Source organism: Poromitra crassiceps, assembly GCF_964638095.1.
Source record: "Poromitra crassiceps genome assembly, chromosome: 27".
NCBI classification, from domain to species: domain Eukaryota; kingdom Metazoa; phylum Chordata; class Actinopteri; order Beryciformes; family Melamphaidae; genus Poromitra; species Poromitra crassiceps.
This window is the reverse complement of record NC_139650.1, coordinates 717,858-737,033: the sequence shown is the minus strand read 5'-3', so window position 1 is coordinate 737,033 and position 19,176 is coordinate 717,858. Positions and strand designations below refer to the sequence as shown.

At 46.5% G+C, this 19,176-nt stretch overlaps 1 protein-coding gene across 1 annotated transcript in view; it reads left to right on the top strand.

The window, feature by feature from the left end:
• Positions 1-19,176, top strand: part of LOC310799243 (guanine nucleotide-binding protein G(i) subunit alpha-2) — a 112,706-nt gene that overhangs the window by 84,003 nt on the left and 9,527 nt on the right. The window contains exons 4-5 of the mRNA XM_083661814.1: positions 7,774-7,934; positions 17,865-17,993. Of these exons, the coding sequence (XP_083517940.1) occupies positions 7,774-7,934; positions 17,865-17,993 (290 nt within the window). The remainder of the gene's footprint in view (positions 1-7,773; positions 7,935-17,864; positions 17,994-19,176) is intronic.

The window sequence follows — 19,176 nt, the reverse complement described above, 5'->3', positions numbered from 1 at the left end:
GTGGAATGCTTGGAATGCATGGAGCACGATTATTCATGACGCTCTTGGTGTGAAAGGTTCGAACACGGAAATTCGTCAACGAATATCCGCATTTTGGTTATTCCGTCCCGCCTTTGGTCTGAAAAGACCGTTACACCGTCCAAAACATACCTGATCTGTCTCAGCATGAGACCATATGAACATGTATTACAAACACATACCATAGATCGCAATCGCACATCAGATTGTTTGTTCCGCGAGTAAGGACGGACCTAGGAAGGACTGCTTTCTCTTTTTATGCCCCTGACAGATGGAACAAGCTCCAGAACATTTTAAAACTTGACCAATTTATTTCCTTTAATTCTTTTAGACCACTCCTTGAGGATACCCTACAGAATGTATGCTCTTGTTTTACTTGATGTATTCCTCTGCTTTGTTTGTAACTGTCTGTCTGGTAACATGTGTTTACTGTAAATGTTTTACTGTAACAGGGCTCCCTTGAAAATGAGAGCTTGCTCTCAAGGGACTTTTTTCCCTGTATAAACAAAGGTGAAAAAAAAATAGACATCTTTTCATTCTAGATCTGTTTATAATTATGGATAAATGCGGTATAGGGGAAATCTTGTGTATCTGAACCTCAGACTCTGTTGTTGTGTTTATTAAAGGTGAAATCTCTTCCAGATTATCCCATTTTTCTCCCATTGTCCGCAGATTACAAAACATGACAGATTAGCTTTCTGCATGCTGGAAGGTTTATAAAAGAGCTCTGTTTGAATTGCACACAGCCGCTAGCTGCTACATTATTATGCTGCTGCAATATTAAAGTGTAGAGCTTGAGTTCCTCGTAATATTTTATTAGATGGGATGAGTATGGGAGTCTATAGGGAGCCCTTTTCCAAACCACTATTTAATATTTTGGAAAATATCCCAGTTTTTGAAGAGACTCATTATAGATGGATACATTTATTGCTTGACTCCATGCCTGCCTGCCTGCCTGCCTGCCTATCTGTTATCTGTTATCTGTTATCCGTTATCCGAGCGCATCTAGAGATAGCTCTAGATGCGTTCGGCCATTTTTATTTAAATATCCCTAAAGTCATGTTTTAAGATGTATATAAATGATAATTTGTGTCTGATGGTTTTTCCCCTCAAAAAAAGTTAAATTATCTTCTATCTAAAATCTATCTAAAATCCTTAAAATGACTCTTCCCTCCTTTTGCCTCATAAAAATGTCCAAAGCAACCAATCAGGGTTATGACAACTAGCAAATCACAGCATACAAACAATGACTTTAACTACTGAATACTGGACAGGGATTGGCTCCAGTATCTGTGATGTCACAAATCATGCTCTTTGAAAAATCGCCTTGTCATTGAGCTCAGCGAAACATTCCACTTTCAGCAGACTGTGGATACAGCCTCCTTGTGTCAAACTCTGCACAGACATCGCTCTGCACAGTGAAGCTCAAACATCCAACTTTAGGAACGAGAAGAAAAACTGATTTTTTGACTTTAGGGGGTCTTTCACACTTATTCAACACTTCCTCTTGGTATTGTGAGAGCTCTCTCACTCAGCTGGTGTGCTGCTCTGTGGGGGTCCTGGCTGCACTGTGCTCTACTGCTGCAGATACAGCTGTCAGATCATAGCCAAGGTGCTGCATCAGCTGGCCTCTCATCCAGGGCCAAACATCTGGATGTTCTTCACGTTGAGTATTTTTGGCAGCCGCTTTGCATGGTTTTGAAAATTGGAATAAAGTGAGCGTGAAGAGCGTACACACAGTTGCGTCTCCGAGTGAACACGGGCTGCTTGTTTTCACCACTGGAGGGCGAATTAAGACGACTTTATCGAGATGGCCGGCATCGCTCAAATGTTGACAATATGACTCGCATCGTCGTACTTCATAACTTAAGTACCAGTTCCCAACTCAACTCAGTTGACAACTCTACTTGACTGGAGTTACTCTTGTTGACTGCAGGTCTGCTCTGTGGGTTCGTCTCAGAGGGTGTAGACAGACAGACACTTGTGTAGTCTATTCTTCTTCTTTACAGTCCACATAAAACTAGCCTGTGTTTTATCACAGGCTGTAATCAGCAGCACATGGTGCACCGTAAAGGTAAGGCTGCTGACTTCCTCTGCCCTACTTCTGCCAGGCCTTGAGAGTAACCTGGCACTGGGGATTGCTTTGATCCCACTCATATCCCTCTCTACTCCTTCTTCTTCTTCTTCTTCTGTGGTGTTTTATGGCAGTTGGGCTTCTCTACCCCGTCACTCTTGGGTCATTAACCAATCCCTACATGGAGGGAAAGGGCCGGACACGGACAGGTTCACCAACACACAGAGGTGTTAGTCAGCTCTCGCTGGCCCACATCAGAGATTTATGTAAGGCCTCGTCTAGTGTCAGGGCTGATGGGTCAGGTGTGTGTGTGTGTGTGTGTGTGTGCATGTGTGTGTGTGTGCGTGTGTGCGTGCGCGCGTGTGTGTGTGGGTGGCATGATGAAGCTGATGGGAGCTGCAGAAGATGCCCTTCTCATGCTCCTTGTGTGTGCGGTTGCAGCTCCACATGTTTGTTTACACAGTAAATCCACTGCAGCAGCACGGCCGAAGCTGTTAGATTGACTCCTCCTCCGCCTCCATGTGATTAATCCAGTCTGCTCTGGAGGTGGCTACCTGTGAGCCCCCAATCAGCTGGCCAGCCCACATCTCCAAGAGGCAAAGCACACACAGTGCATTTCAAGGCCACGCGTGTGCGTGTGCGTGTGCGCGTGTGCGTGTGCGTGTGCGTGTGTGTGTGTGTGTGTGTGTGTGTGTGTGTGTGTGTGTGTGTGAGCCTAGCATCAATCCCTCTGAAATGGATATAGCACATAGCATAGCATGATGGCCTTGTGGTTAACGAGACTAACCTTGACCTCCTTAACCTCCCCCAGTAGCTAACGTCGTGTTTCTCAACTCTGATCTGTACTGTCAAAGTGTCCCTGAGCAAGACACTGAACTGAACCCCTAGAGAGTAGGGGTGTCACGATACACTCAGTTCACGATACGATACGTATCACGATACTGGGTTCACGATAACGATACGATACGATACGATTTTAACAATATTTTTTTAAACTTGAATAATAACAACATATGACTGGAAAAGTAGTATTTTATTTGAAATGCACAGATACAAAACATGCTGTTGTGGGAAATTGTTATTACAATAACAACTAGAAAAAACATGAGATTGGAGATAAGGCTTATCTTGAAATAGAATGAGTTACACCGTCACTTAGATTTACTTTGAACTAAAATGTTTATCAGTAGTATAAATTCTCATTATGCATCTTCAGTTTTTCTTCAAACTCAAACAACAAGACTTTTCTTAGTCTATTTTTTATGCATCTCCAGTTTTTCCTGTCAAGTAAACAGTTTTGCCAGAAACTCAATTGAATGGTTTCTCTCCTGTATAACTTTTCATGTGTCTCTTCAGAGACTTGTTCAACTGAACTACTTTCCACACATTGAACTTCAACAAACAAAGACGTTTCTTAGTCTATTTAAAAAAAAAAAAAAAAAAAAAAAAATTTTTTTTTTTTTGCGATATGAGCTTTCATCTCAACGATACATATCGTGACGTTTTACTATCGCGAAATTTCGTGGGACGATATATTGTGACACCCCTACTAGAGAGGAAAAAGCAAGTCTGGGACCATGAGACCATAGAGAGGCAAAACAAACATGGAGGGGGAGAGTTGTTTGCCAAGTCAGCCGCCAACAACTGCTTAATGGCCATTGTTTGTGCAGTAGTGGAGTTATATTGAAGCCTGCGGGTTTCTCTGGGTAACGGTGTCAGCTCATCACAGGTTGCTCTGGGTAACAGCATCAGCTCATCACAGGTTGCTCTGGGTAACAGTGTCAGCTCATCGCAGGTTGCTCTGGGTAACAGTGTCAGCTTATCGCAGGTTGCTCTGGGTAACAGCGTCAGCTTATCACAGGTTGCTCTGGGTAACAGTGTCAGCTCATCACAGGTTGCTCTGGGTAACAGTGTCAGCTCATCACAGGTTGCTCTGGGTAACAGTGTCAGCTCATCGCAGGTTGCTCTGGGTAACAGTGTCAGCTTATCGCAGGTTGCTCTGGGTAACAGTGTCAGCTCATTGCAGGTTGCTCTGGGTAACAGCATCAGCTCATCGCAGGTTGCTCTGGGTAACAGTGTCAGCTCATCGCAGGTTGCTCTGGGTAACAGTGTCAGCTCATCGCAGGTTGCTCTGGGTAACACGTCAGCTCATCACAGGTTGCTCTGGGTAACGGTGTCAGCTCATTGCAGGTTGCTCTGGGTAACAGCGTCAGCTCATTGCAGGTTGCTCTGGGTAACAGTGTCAGCTCATCACAGGTTGCTCTGGGTAACAGCGTCAGCTCATCACAGGTTGCTCTGGGTAACAGCATCAGCTCATCACAGGTTGCTCTGGGTAACAGTGTCAGCTCATCACAGGTTGCTCTGGGTAACAGCGTCAGCTCATCACAGGTTGCTCTGGGTAACGTGTCAGCTCATCGCAGGTTGCTCAGGGTATCGGCGTCAGCTGTAAATGTACGTGGAAAAGGAGGGTTATTGCCCCTGGTGGATTTGCTAGCTGATATGTTGACTCTTTTTTCAGGCCTCTGCACATTTGATTTATTACAGTGCAGTTTGACAGTAAGGGTTGCCCGATGGCCCCATATCTCACTCTTTCATGACAACTATGTTGTACTGTGTTATCAATCACTCATTATCTGTTATCAAAGTCACATTTATTTATAGAGCGCATTTTATACAGGAAGTATTACGCAATGTTCTTCACAAGGCCAAGAGCGATGCATGTAGAATAAAATAAAAATAAAACGAAGTGGTGGTGTTGGTGGTGAACAGCCTTGTGGTCAGGGCGGAGGATAAGGAGGTGGTGGTGTTGGTGGTGGTGAACAGCCTTGTGGTCAGGGCGGAGGCTAACGAAGTGGTGGTGTTGGTGGTGAACAGCCTTGTGGTCAGGGCGGAGGATAAGGAGGTGGTGGTGTTGGTGGTGGTGAACAGCCTTGTGGTCAGGGCGGAGGCTAACGAAGTGGTGGTGTTGGTGGTGAACAGCCTTGTGGTCAGGGCGGAGGCTAACGAAGTGGTGGTGTTGGTGGTGAACAGCCTTGTGGTCAGGGCGGAGGCTAACAAGGTGTTGGTGTTGGTAGGGTTGTGCGATGTCAACCAAATAACCATCACGATGGTTCCACAGTGATGCTGGGGTGCAGCACTCAGCAGAGAGAGGGAGGCGGAGGGGCTGGTGCTGGTACTGAAACTGAAAGTGTGTCCAGAGCTGAGGCTATTTAGCCTGTGGTGGATATATTAAGTAGTAATTGTATCTATTCATGTGTGTTTTTGCCACATTTGCGCTCACACAGCCCATCCTACATAAATAAAAGGACATCTCGATGGTCCGATGTAGAAGGCTCAGAGGTCGATGAGGGTCAGCCCATCCACGATGGTCATCGTCCGACGTCCATCGTGCCAACCCTTGGTGGTGAACAGACTTGTGGGTCAGGGCGGAGGATAACGAGGTGGTGGTGTTGGTGGTGAACACACTTGTGGGTCAGGGCGGAGGATAACGAGGTGTTGGTGTTGGTGTGATTAGCAGCCAATAAGGAAAAGGCTTGCTTTGGAGCCGGTGTGAGTACCGGATTTGCTCGCCCTACCGGATGTGCTTGGCTCGGGGTCCACGACTACAGATGACGTTAAACTCTCACAACATTTATTTTCAAAAAGTCAGGCTCATGTTTATGAGAAATGGTCCTGTATACTTGAATCATGATCGTTGAGTGTTTATGATTCATATTTTTAATGTATTAATGTTCCCAAATGTCTGTGATAATATCAGTATCTTAGCTTGTTAGCTAATCTGAAGCTGTCGGACATTTTGCCCACGTTAATCCCACGTGCCCGACGTACAGCCAATGCGCGCGCGAGCCGATCTTGTAGGCGAGTTGATCTTACACCCACGCAGGAGCAGAATCTGTCAGCGAGGGGAAAGCGTTATTTTTATGTTGTGTTGTGACACTGCAGTAGGAAAGTTATTTTGACAATTACAGGAAAATCTTTTTTCACATAGATTTTGTTTACAATCTGATCATCTCTGCTTTCGCCATCTCATCATCATGTATTGCAAACCATTAAGAACTACATCAAATATAAAACTACATCAATGTGGCCCAGGTTGAAAAACTGAATTTACCTTTAAAAGGAATAGTTTGACATTTTGGGAAATACACTTATTGGCTTTCTTGCAGAGTTATATGAGCAGATCAATTAGCACTAGCTTAGCACAGAGACTGGAAAACTCACCTGACTCTTTCAGAAGGTAAATCCACCTTCTAGCATCTCTAAAGCTCACTAATTAACACGGTATGGCTTGTGTGTTAAATCTGTACAAAATGGAGGTGTAAAATTGACACATTGTGGGTGTTATGTGCTGCACTATTTCTGCTATTTCCCCTCTCTCCAGCATCCTGGAGACTGACGAGAATAACTCAACAAGAAACAAAACAAAGTGTCAAACAAAAATACCTTGATAATAACTCCTGGAGGTCACAACATATCAAATGTATGACTCACTTGCCGATTGTAAATTGAACAGCTATTTACAAAAAACGTAACTCACCATCTCGCCATCTATCTAAAACTAATGAACGTGTACTCAGAGCACGTGCTGAGATGGTCACAGAGCTCGCCGAAGCGTGCACTGCTACGTCCTGCAAAACCACACCCATCTGGGTGAAATGCCCCGTTTTGGGAGTCCCATGTTGGCAAAGCAGACAGCTGACAACCTCTCATCACATCTGATTCATTTGGAATAGCAAGACAGATGAATGGAGAAAACTACAGCCCCACAAATCTGCACTGTGCTTTTTTTTGTTTGGTTTTCTTCGTTACGATGCTGTACTCGTAAATGCAACAAGGCACAATTTATACTCTGAAGTTTTACAGTTGTTTTCTCCTTTTATGAACTGCAAATACTATCATACGATTTTTAAAACACGAAAAAAAAAAACGATTTTCAGACGGACAAGCCCGTCTTTATTGTCACGGTTACACATCAACACATGCACGGAGGGCCACAAACACACACATGCTGACGGTGGCCGGTGAAATTTGTCCTCTGCATTTAACCCATCCTGGCTTTGTCCTTTTCCTCCGGGGGGCAGGCCAGGAGCAGTGGTCGCTTTCTCGTACAGCGCCCGGGGACCGACTTCGGATGTTGTCGTCACTGGTCGGATGACGATGACGATCTGATCTTCTGCATGTTTTTAATGGGGGGGGGGGGTTATATACGGAGGAACCCCCCTGGGGGAGCACGGGGAGAACATGCAAACTCCACACAGACAGAAAGGCCCTTACGACGAGATACCCCACCTGGGCAGTAGGCACTGAAGATATGGGGGGAACACAACCACAGCGCCCGCAGTGTCCCAGGCGAGAATCGAACTCAGGACCTTCTGACTGCTTCTGACCTTCTGACCTTCAGGACTTCTGACTTCTGACTACATTTTCTAGTATTAAAATCAATTGTATTTTTGAAACTTTTTTTTCTTTGCCTGCTGGGCTTGCTATAGAACTCCAACCGACTGGCTCAATTGGCCGAGTGTAAAATATTTATAATGTTACTCTCTATAATTGTGTGCTTACTACTTAGCAGCCTTGCCTTGTCAAGCAGAAATAATGAAGGTGTGAGACGGTCTCTAATATATTTCTTCTCAGTTTTGCAGACATGTCTAATTGTGTGCTGCGTGTGTTTGTCCCGTCAGGATGATGCCCGCCAGCTGTTTGCTCTGTCAGCAGCAGCAGAGGAGCAGGGTGCGCTGCCAGAAGACCTGTCCAGCGTCATCCAGCGGCTGTGGGTCGACGGCGGCGTGCAGGGCTGCTTCACACGGGCCCGCGAGTACCAGCTCAACGATTCTGCAGCTTAGTGAGTGGCTGGTCCAATCTACTCTCTACACCCACATGTAGAACCATTCTGCAGCTTAGTGAGTGGCTGGTCCAATCTACTCTCTACACCCACATGTTAGAACGATTCTGCAGCTTAGTGAGTGGCTGGTCCAGTCTACTCTATACACCACACATGTAGAACGACTCTGCAGCTTAGTGAGTGGCTGGTCCAATCTACTCTCTACACCCACATGTTAGAACGATTCTGCAGCTTAGTGAGTGGCTGGTCCAATCTACTCTCTACACCTACAGTACATGTAGAACCATTCTGCAGCTTAATGAGTGGCTGGTCCAATCTACTCTATACACCTACAGTACATGTAGATTCAGAACCACTCTGCAGCTTAGAGCATACAAAATCGAATAAAAAGTCAAACTAAAAGGTTAGAGAAAATATTTGAGAAAATAATTTAAGATACAAAAATAACTGCTAGTTGTACGACAATAGATGATAGCCTTCCTTAAGCGTTAACTGCCAGCAAGCAAATTGTTGTAATGATATGCAGTAGGAAAGGGTGTTGCATTGCATCACCAGCTGACCTTCTGAAAATCAGTGCTGGAGGTGCTTTGATTGACGGCTTCACATTGCATCGATTCTTTAAAAGGGCATAATGTAATCTATGACCTCTACTGACCTCTATCGACAACCAAGGCATTACAGCAACATTGACAGTCCTGTGGCACAGCTCGTGGCGGCTTGTGATTGGGTGGGTCGTGACATTCCAATGAGTGGGAGGTTTTTGTTCCAAAACAAGAGTACATGCATTATGCATTCCTTCAAACGTATTTAAAATAAGCGACTTTACACCACACTTATTGTACATAGCAGTCGATGTGTTAAATGTTCACATGTACCCGCCCCGTGCCCTTGTTTGTTTTAGCTTGTGCATACCTTTCTCTGTGTGTGAGTACGCAAAGTCGCAAACCAAAGTCAAATTCCTTGTATGTGTACATGCAGTACTTGGCCAATAAAGCTGATTCCGATTCTCATAAAAGGTCAGAAGGGGAGTTTTGAAAGGCAGAATTGCCAGCACCTAACTTTACACTGTGTATCTTAAGCTTAGCTCTTCAGAAAGCACAGCCTCTACCTACACCAGTGCTTCCCAAATGGTGTGCTGCAGCAGTGTGCCATGAAGCAAGTGGAGGTGTGCCGTGGGATTTTGTGACAAATGGGTTAAATTGAGCTGCCTGGGGCCATCAACTAAAAGGAGACTCAGACAGCTAGAGATTCATTATGAAACCTATAAAAAGTATGTCACTATTGTAACTGACTAAACCTCGAAAATTACATGCAAGGCAAGGGCCCAAAACACTTAAAAAAGAATTTACAACATTTAAGTGAAATGTAAGAAAATGATTGTATGGAAGGCCCAAAGAAACTGTGCCAGCAGTTTTTAACTCCCCTCATCTCCCATAAATATTGTAACAGGATCAAGAGACCAAGCCGGTGGCTGTGTGTCATATTGCTTCATTGAGAAACCACCTGCTTTTGAAATAGGGCTGAGGTTGGCTTAACCTGCAGGGATTTTCTCATGGCCAGGGGCGTTTCTAGGATTAGAAGACGTTGGACCTCTGTAGGCGGTCCGGATACTTTTTCCCCAACAGTGAGGAGAGAGACCAGAGTCCTTCACTCTGCTCTTCATATTGGTTTGAGTGAGGAGAGAGACCAGAGCCCTTCACTCTGCTCTTCATATTGGTTTGAGTGAGGAGAGAGACCAGAGCCCTTCACTCTGCTCTTCATATTGGATTGAGTGAGGAGAGAGACCAGAGCCCTTCACTCTGCTCTTCATATTGGTTTGAGTGAGGAGAGAGACCAGAGCCCTTCACTCTGCTCTTCATATTGGTTTGAGTGAGGAGAGAGACCAGAGTCCCTTCACTCTGCTCTTCATATTGGATTGAGTGAGGAGAGAGACCAGAGTCCTTCACTCTGCTCTTCATATTGGATTGAGTGAGGAGAGAGACCAGAGTCCTTCACTCTGCTCTTCATATTGGTTTGAGTGAGGAGAGAGACCAGAGTCCTTCACTCTGCTCTTCATATTGGTTTGAGTGAGGAGAGAGACCAGAGTCCTTCACTCTGCTCATCATATTGGTTTGAGTGAGGAGAGAGACCAGAGTCCTTCACTCTGCTCTTCATATTGGTTTGAGTGAGGAGAGAGACCAGAGTCCTTCACTCTGCTCTTCATATTGGATTGAGTGAGGAGAGAGACCAGAGTCCTTCACTCTGCTCTTCATATTGGATTGAGTGAGGAGAGAGACCAGAGTCCTTCACTCTGCTCTTCATATTGGATTGAGTGAGGAGAGAGACCAGAGTCCCTCACTCTGCTCTTCATATTGGTTTGAGTGAGGAGAGAGACCAGAGTCCCTCACTCTGCTCTTCATATTGGTTTGAGTGAGGAGAGAGACCAGAGTCCCTCACTGTGCTCTTCATATTGGTTTGAGTGAGGAGAGAGACCAGAGTCCCTCACTGTGCTCTTCATATTGGATTGAGTGAGGAGAGAGACCAGAGTTCCTCACTCTGCTCTTCATATTTGAGCGAGATGAGAGACCAGAGTCCAAGCTAGCTGCAGGAGGCGTTGTAGAATGTAGAGTAGACGTGACTGAAAGAAAGCTAATGGTAAATTCAAATTAGTACCAATATGGAAGCACTCCCTCCGGCTCCTACATGAGCCATTTGGTTGCTCCTGGGGTGAGGTTTATGTAAGAGTGTGATGGGCAGAGCAGGATGTGAGCAGTGTATGTCCTCCAGCCTGCCTGCCTGCTTTTAATAAGCACCCATACAGCTGTGCACTGATGGCTCATCTGTATCTCACTGCTTCTCTCTCTGTCTATCTCCCCTTTTCTATATTTCTCTGGACCCATGCAACCTCTAGTACCTCCCCTTTTTGGTTCCACTGCACACTGGAGAGCTCCCCCAAGAACTAGTTTCTTCAAGCGCTTTTTCCCCCCCGTTTGCCAATAGGAACGCTGAAGTGACGTAAGCCAGCCAGTAGAAAAGGGTAGAAGCATGCTAATAGCTTCCTTGCATCTTTTTCAATTATCTCTCTCTCTCTCTCTCAAAGCGCCATGGGGAGGGTGACTGAAACTAACTAGCAGGTACAAGTCACACTGATTGCAATGCTGTAATCCATTTCCTGCTCAGTTGCACGGTTGCTGAGATAATTGCGTTTTTCCACGTTAGCAAACTAATCAATTGTGACTTAACGTTAGCAAATTTGCGAGCTACTCCTATCGTAGCCTACACAAAAAATAGCCCAAGCTAAGCCTCGGCTCGGGGCATTTCTACACGTTCGACCAATCAATGTATACTTATGTCTGGACCAATCACCATACACTTACGTCACTAAGGTTCCTCTTGTGCTGGAGAGTACCTACTCTGAAGTACTGTAGGAGCTAAAAAAAAACATGGCGTTCAACGATGGTTCCTAGTTCCTTCAACTGTTCTTAGAAATATGAAAAGTGTCATCCAGTCTGACAACATCTATGGGCATTGAAGTATTTTATATGCTGGTTCAGATCCCCCCCCCCCTCTCCAGATTGTTAATATGCCATCATGCTACATTTCTCCGCATTGTGACACCGGCCATAGTGAAGGGCCCCGCAGAGACCGTGAGCGTGATTATTAGAGACGACATTACGCCTGTTTAACCGCTGGCTTCAGTCGTGCTGCTGATCTGTGACTACAGAGCCGACCTCAGCCCCCTCCTCCTCCTCCTCCTCCTCCTCCTCCTCCTCCTCCTCCTCCTCCTCCTCCTCCTCCTCCTCCTCCTCCTCCTCCGTGCACGTCTTGATTACCTCGCTAATCTCTGACTGCTCACATTTGTTGGCCATGCTGCTATAAGGCAACGCTCTAATGACAGGGCGAGCAGAGGTCATTGTGAGAGGTTTGTTGTGCTATGAGGTGAGAGGTTGACAGGGCGAGCAGGAGGTCATTGTGAGAGGTTTGTTGTGCTATGAGGTGAGAGGTTGACAGGGCGAGCAGAGGTCATTGTGAGAGGTTTGTTGTGCTATGAGGTGAGAGGTTGACACGGTGAGCAGAGGTCATTGTGAGAGGTTTGTTGTGCTATGAGGTGAGAGGTTGACAGGGCGAGCAGAGGTCATTGTGAGAGGTTTGTTGTGCTATGAGGTGAGAGGTTGACAGGGCGAGCAGGAGGTCATTGTGAGAGGTTTGTTGTGCTATGAGGTGAGAGGTTGACAGGGCGAGCAGAGGTCATTGTGAGAGGTTTGTTGTGCTATGAGGTGAGAGGTTGACAGGGTGAGCAGAGGTCATTGTGAGAGGCTTGTTGTGCTATGAGGTGAGAGGTTGACAGGGCGAGCAGAGGTCATTGTGAGAGGCTTGTTGTGCTATGAGGTGAGAGGTTGACAGGGCGAGCAGAGGTCATTGTGAGAGGCTTGTTGTGCTATGAGGTGAGAGGTTGACAGGGCGAGCAGAGGTCATTGTGAGAGGTTTGTTGTGCTATGAGGTGAGAGGTTGACAGGGCGAGCAGGAGGTCATTGTGAGAGGTTTGTTGTGCTATGAGGTGAGAGGTTGACAGGGTGAGCAGAGGTCATTGTGAGAGGTTTGTTGTGCTATGAGGTGAGAGGTTGACAGGGTGAGCAGGAGGTCATTGTGAGAGGTTTGTTGTGCTATGAGGTGAGAGGTTGACAGGGTGAGCAGAGGTCATTGTGAGAGGTTTGTTGTGCTATGAGGTGAGAGGTTGACAGGGTGAGCAGGAGGTCATTGTGAGAGGTTTGTTGTGCTATGAGGTGAGAGGTTGACAGGGCGAGCAGAGGTCATTGTGAGAGGTTTGTTGTGCTATGAGGTGAGAGGTTGACAGGGCGAGCAGAGGTCATTGTGAGAGGTTTGTTGTGCTATGAGGTGAGAGGTTGACAGGGCGAGCAGGAGGTCATTGTGAGAGGCTTGTTGTGCTATGAGGTGAGAGGTTGACAGGGGGAGCAGGAGGTCATTGTGAGAGGCTTGTTGTGCTATGAGGTGAGAGGTTGACAGGGCGAGCAGGAGGTCATTGTGAGAGGTTTGTTGTGCTATGAGGTGAGAGGTTGACAGGGCGAGCAGAGGTCATTGTGAGAGGTTTGTTGTGCTATGAGGTGAGAGGTTGTTATCACTCTGACCCTCTGGGATGCACCACTACTCTGAAATGGAGATCCAGACAGAGAGAACAGAGAGAGCCCTCCATCGTTCAGCACCGACCATTTGTCTCCAGAATGAGCTCTAAACTCTGCGGCAGGGTAATATCTCACAAATGATTGCTTTGTAGTCGAGGCAATATTGAAGTACCAGTGGGAGCGATATTGTTCCCATTTTATATTGGCCAGCGTCATCATCCCATTTTAATCCCCTCTTCTTCACTGCTCGTATTAAAACAGGGCTGTGCTGGAAGCATGTAGCTGAGATGGCCTCACATTAGGAGCCGTTTTACTGTGGTTCATCACGGCTCTCCAGAGCGCTTAGAGAGAGAGCGTTTGTGTAGGGGCGGACTATAGAGAGACCGTTTCTGTAGGGGCGGACTATAGAGAGAGCGTTTGTGTAGGGGCGGACTATAGAGAGAGCGTTTGTGTAGGGGTGCACTATAGAGAGACCGTTTCTGTAGGGGCGGACTATAGAGAGACCATTTGTGTAGGGGTGCACTATAGAGAGACCGTTTCTGTAGGGGCGGACTATAGAGAGACCGTTTCTGTAGGGGCGGACTATAGAGAGAGCGTTTGTGTAGGGGCGGACTATAGAGAGACCGTTTGTGTAGGGGCGGACTATAGAGAGACCGTTTGTGTAGGGGCGGACTATAGAGAGAGCGTTTGTGTAGGGGCGGACTATAGAGAGACCGTTTCTGTAGGGGCGGACTATAGAGAGACCGTTTCTGTAGGGGCGGACTATAGAGAGACCGTTTGTGTAGGGGCGGACTATAGAGAGAGCGTTTGTGTAGGGGCGGACTATAGAGAGACCGTTTCTGTAGGGGCGGACTATAGAGAGACCGTTTCTGTAGGGGCGGACTATAGAGAGACAGTTTCTGTAGGGGCGGACTATAGAGAGAGCGTTTGTGTAGGGGCGGACTATAGAGAGACCGTTTCTGTAGGGGCGGACTATAGAGAGACCGTTTCTGTAGGGGCGGACTATAGAGAGACCATTTGTGTAGGGGCGGACTATAGAGAGACCGTTTGTGTAGGGGCGGACTATAGAGAGACCGTTTGTGTAGGGGCGGACTATAGAGAGACAGTTTCTGTAGGGGCGGACTATAGAGAGAGCGTTTGTGTAGGGGCGGACTATAGAGAGAGCGTTTGTGTAGGGGCGGACTATAGAGAGATCGTTTGTGTAGGGGCGGACTATAGAGAGAGCGTTTGTGTAGGGGCGGACTATAGAGAGACCGTTTCTGTAGGGGCGGACTATAGAGAGACCGTTTCTGTAGGGGCGGACTATAGAGAGACCGTTTGTGTAGGGGCGGACTATAGAGAGACCGTTTGTGTAGGGGCATACTATAGAGAGACAGTTTCTGTAGGGGTGGACTATAGAGAGAGCGTTTGTGTAGGGGCGGACTATAGAGAGACCGTTTCTGTAGGGGCGGACTATAGAGAGAGCGTTTCTGTAGGGGCGGACTATAGAGAGACCGTTTCTGTAGGGGCGGACTATAGAGAGACCGTTTCTGTAGGGGCGGACTATAGAGAGACCGTTTCTGTAGGGGCGGACTATAGAGAGAGCGTTTCTGTAGGGGCGGACTATAGAGAGACCGTTTGTGTAGGGGCGGACTATAGAGAGACCGTTTGTGTAGGGGCGGACTATAGAGAGACCGTTTGTGTAGGGGCGGACTATAGAGAGACCGTTTCTGTAGGGGCGGACTATAGAGAGACCGTTTGTGTAGGGGCGGACTATAGAGAGACCGTTTGTGTAGGGGCGGACTATAGAGAGACCGTTTGTGTAGGGGCGGACTATAGAGACTCTCTATAGTCCGCCCCTACACAAACGGTCTCTCTATTAGAGAGACCGTTTGTGTAGGGGCGGACTATAGAGAGAGCGTTTGTGTAGGGGCGGACTATAGAGAGATCGTTTGTGTAGGGGTGGACTATAGAGAGAGCGTTTGTGTAGGGGCGGACTATAGAGAGATCGTTTGTGTAGGGGCGGACTATAGAGAGAGCGTTTGTGTAGGGGTGCACTATAGAGAGGCAGTTTCTGTAGGGGCGGACTATAGAGAGACCATTTCTGTAGGGGCGGACTATAGAGAGACAGTTTCTGTAGGGGCGGACTATAGAGAGACAGTTTGTGTAGGGGCAGACTATAGAGAGACCATTTCTGTAGGGGCGGACTATAGAGAGACAGTTTCTGTAGGGGCGGACTATAGAGAGACAGTTTCTGTAGGGGCGGACTATAGAGAGACAGTTTCTGTAGGGGCGGACTATAGAGAGACAGTTTCTGTAGGGGCGGACTATAGAGAGACAGTTTCTGTAGGGGCGGACTATAGAGAGACAGTTTCTGTAGGGGCGGACTATAGAGAGACAGTTTCTGTAGGGGCGGACTATAGAGAGACAGTTTCTGTAGGGGCGGACTATAGAGAGACCGTTTCTGTAGGGGCGGACTATAGAGAGACAGTTTCTGTAGGGGCGGACTATAGAGAGACCGTTTCTGTAGGGGCGGACTATAGAGAGACAGTTTCTGTAGGGGCGGACTATAGAGAGACAGTTTCTGTAGGGGCGGACTATAGAGAGACAGTTTCTGTAGGGGCGGACTATAGAGAGACAGTTTCTGTAGGGGCGGACTATATGAGTTTGGCACTGTACCGGACTGGAGAGAGATAGCAAGAAAGATAAAGATAAAGAGGGAAATGGCACCGCTCACAGTAAGGGGGACCACTCTCTCCCCTTGTCGTGATAGAAAATTATTTGAACTGTACACTCTAAAAATGATGACTGCGTGACTTCATGTTTACTTCACTTGTCGGGTCAAAACCGTCTATTTCCAAAATGTCAAGTTAAAACAGGAAAATCAAACAAAGTGGAGTTATGAGGTTTTCACCATGTAGTGGCCATTTCAGAGAAAATAAAATAATTTTTTCGCTGTGAATCACAAGTGCCTCTATATAGAATCAAATGGTCTCTCATTGCACAGTAACACTTCCGTGTATAGCCATATTTGCTGGCTTTGAACCATATGGTGGTACGGTGGTTCCTCAGTGGCTCTTTGACAGCTGTTCACTCCATCAGACTAAAAGATGCATGTTATGGTGATGAAGTGGTCTAGGAGGCATCTGCTATAAAAACCTTGAAGTGGCCTTGATTTGGCCATTGATGGCTGAAGTTCAAACCACATTTTTGGGCCTCCACCACACTGCCTACAAGCACTCCGAATAAAGAACCGAGTTGCTTTGGTTGGGCTGCTGCACTATAGCATGTGATGATCACACGTCTGTATAGAACCGTATTAGGTTCTGCCTAGGTTCAGCGATGTCTACCAACTTCAGAACCACAATTCACCACCTTTTCTTATTAGAGTGTACGCCTACCGGATTAAATTAATCTTCAAGGTTTATAAACCAAAAAGGCTTAGAGGATAAGTTCACCAAAAAAATGGAAATTCTAACGTTATCTACTCACCCCCATGCCGGTGGAAGGTTGGGTGAAGTTTTGACTCTACAAGACATTTGTGTTGAGTTTTCCAGGGAAACCGAGTTACAGCATGTTCCTAAACAATTGAGTTGAACGGTGACCAACTTTCAAACATAAAAAAGAAAGAAAAAATGCCTCCATACTACTCGCCTGGCGTAATCCAAGTCTCCAGAAGCCCCGAGATGCCATGCTGACTTAAAAAAGTCCCGTTTTTCTTTTCACTTTCACTTTAAGCTCGTGGCTACGGTGAAGATTTCAGCTAAAAGCGGGGGTGTAAAATGACGTCTTTTCAAATCAACTTGGCATCTCGGGGCTTTGGAGACTATGGATTACGCCAGACAGAGCAGTATGGACTGGAGGCATTTTATTTATTTTACGTTTGAAAGTTGGTCACCAGTCTCTTTCCCTGGGAAAACTTCCCTCAGTAGATTGTGACTGAATTTTCATTTTTGGGTGAACTTATCCTTTAAACAAGCAGCGTCGCAATATCTGATTTGTGTGGACTACAAAAGCATCCTAACTCTCTGCGGGGTTTGGTGGGATTATGCTTGTGCTGTCCGAGGCGTGCGTCTTGCATGAGATTACAGCCAGCCAGCGCCAACGCTTCCTTCAACAACAACAACACAGCCTTTTGGTGCAATTCAATACGATGTTGGAAGAGGGACAGAAAATCCCTTGGCCCCTGGCCTTCTGTCTCTCTCCCACGTTCCTCCATGGTGTTATTATGTCTGTGAGAGATCACGCTCTTGTGTTCTCTCCTTCAATCAGGTTACAAAATACACTGGAGTGAAGAGGCAGATGTCTGTATTGTTCAGGGCACAACACACACACACACACACACACACACACGCACACGCACACACACACGCACACACACACACAGACACACACACAGAAAAGGAGCTGTCAGTCATCGTTGTAGGCAGGAACAGGAAGTGTCCTCTAATTGGGCCACAGGCTGCTTCTTCTACATAGAGAAAAAAATCTATCAATCAAACAATCAATGTGGAGACAGTGTTGTCACACAAAGCAGAATCTCCATGACTTAGGGCCCTCGTCAAAAGCATTCAGTTACCTTGCTGCCAGCTGGGAGAGGGAGGGAGGGGCCACGGGAGGAATCTGACTGTCATCTTCTACAATTTAATTTGTTCCGGCTGTCTGCACTGTGTGGACTAACACAATTGTTGTCTCTCAAAAGACAATGGATCAGATGGTTTCCTAATGTCACTGTCGTGTGTGTGTGCGTGTGTGTGCTTGTGCTTGTGCGTGTGTGTGTGTGCGTGTGTGCGTGCGTGCGTGCGCGTGCGTGTGTGTGTGGCCCTATCAGTTACCTAAATGACTTGGAGAGGATAGCCAAGGCAGACTACATCCCCACACAGCAGGACGTGCTGCGGACTCGGGTCAAGACCACTGGCATTGTGGAAACACATTTCACATTCAAGGAGCTCCACTTCAAGTAAGACGTGTGTTTTTAACCTGCGTGAGCTTATGTGTGTGTGTGATGATGCATTTCCAGTTCCATTGAATGTGTGTGTGTGTGTGTGTGTGTGTGCGTGTGTGCGTGTGGGTGTGCGTGCGCGCGTGTGCGTGTGGGTGTGCGTGCGCGCGTGCAATGACTCCCCCTTGTTCTTCACAAGCCCCTCTTTCAAATTCCACAAACGTCCACTTCAGACAGAGAGAAGAGCTTCTTTCGCCTCACCGATTTGTGTTGCTGTTGTGGAGTTTCTATCTTGTTTGCACCCCACTCACCACTGTTTTATTGTAATGTGGACACCATACTTATTGACGACAACAACAACAACAACAAAATGAATTAATTCTATTAACAGCTTTGTAACCATTAGCACCAATTACAATGGAAAGCTGACCATGAAAATCAATTGTTTTGCTCTTGAGTGCAAACACAGCAGCAGAAATAGTGTTTTCTGTTAACGTCACCTCTCACAAACAAGCATGTGTGCGAGATGTTAGTGATTGGCTGGTTAATACAGTAGAATGTCTCCAGTGATGACAGCCTTGTCTCTAAAAATGTCTTAGAAATATTATGCAGGTTTGCCAATTCCCCCTAGCAATCTGCATTGATTGTGTTTGTTACTTTGAATGCCAAATTACAGATCATTTCTCAGCATTTGTCTTGTCTTTTACAATATAAACTCAGTGAAATGCAGATGATCTCCGCTAGGCCTAACCACACAAAATATTAACGGTGGGTACGTCTCAAGCCTGAACTTGAGCACACAGCTTATAGGTACGTGGTTTGTTTGCGTGACGTAACGTAACGTAACGTAACACTGTGCGCATTTACGCACAGGTCTGAATCATGTTCACTCATATAGTGGACTTGGAAGGCCAATATAGATGGGCACAAATTAAATTAGGGCATGCCAAAGTGAATAACAAAAAACTAGCCTGCTTGCGCCTCTACTGGCCAGAGTGAGGAGTCGGCAGTCAGACGTATACAGTCATTGTAATGACAGGAAACAGTCAATATAATAGGTTTTTCAACTATTGTGAATCTCCAACTAAGAGAGGTCGTTGAGCATACAGGCGGAAATCACACAGAAAATATTAGGCTGATTGGTCCAGTATTATGCAAGGTCAGTGGTGGCACGGTGGCTCAGTGGTTAGCACTGTCTCCT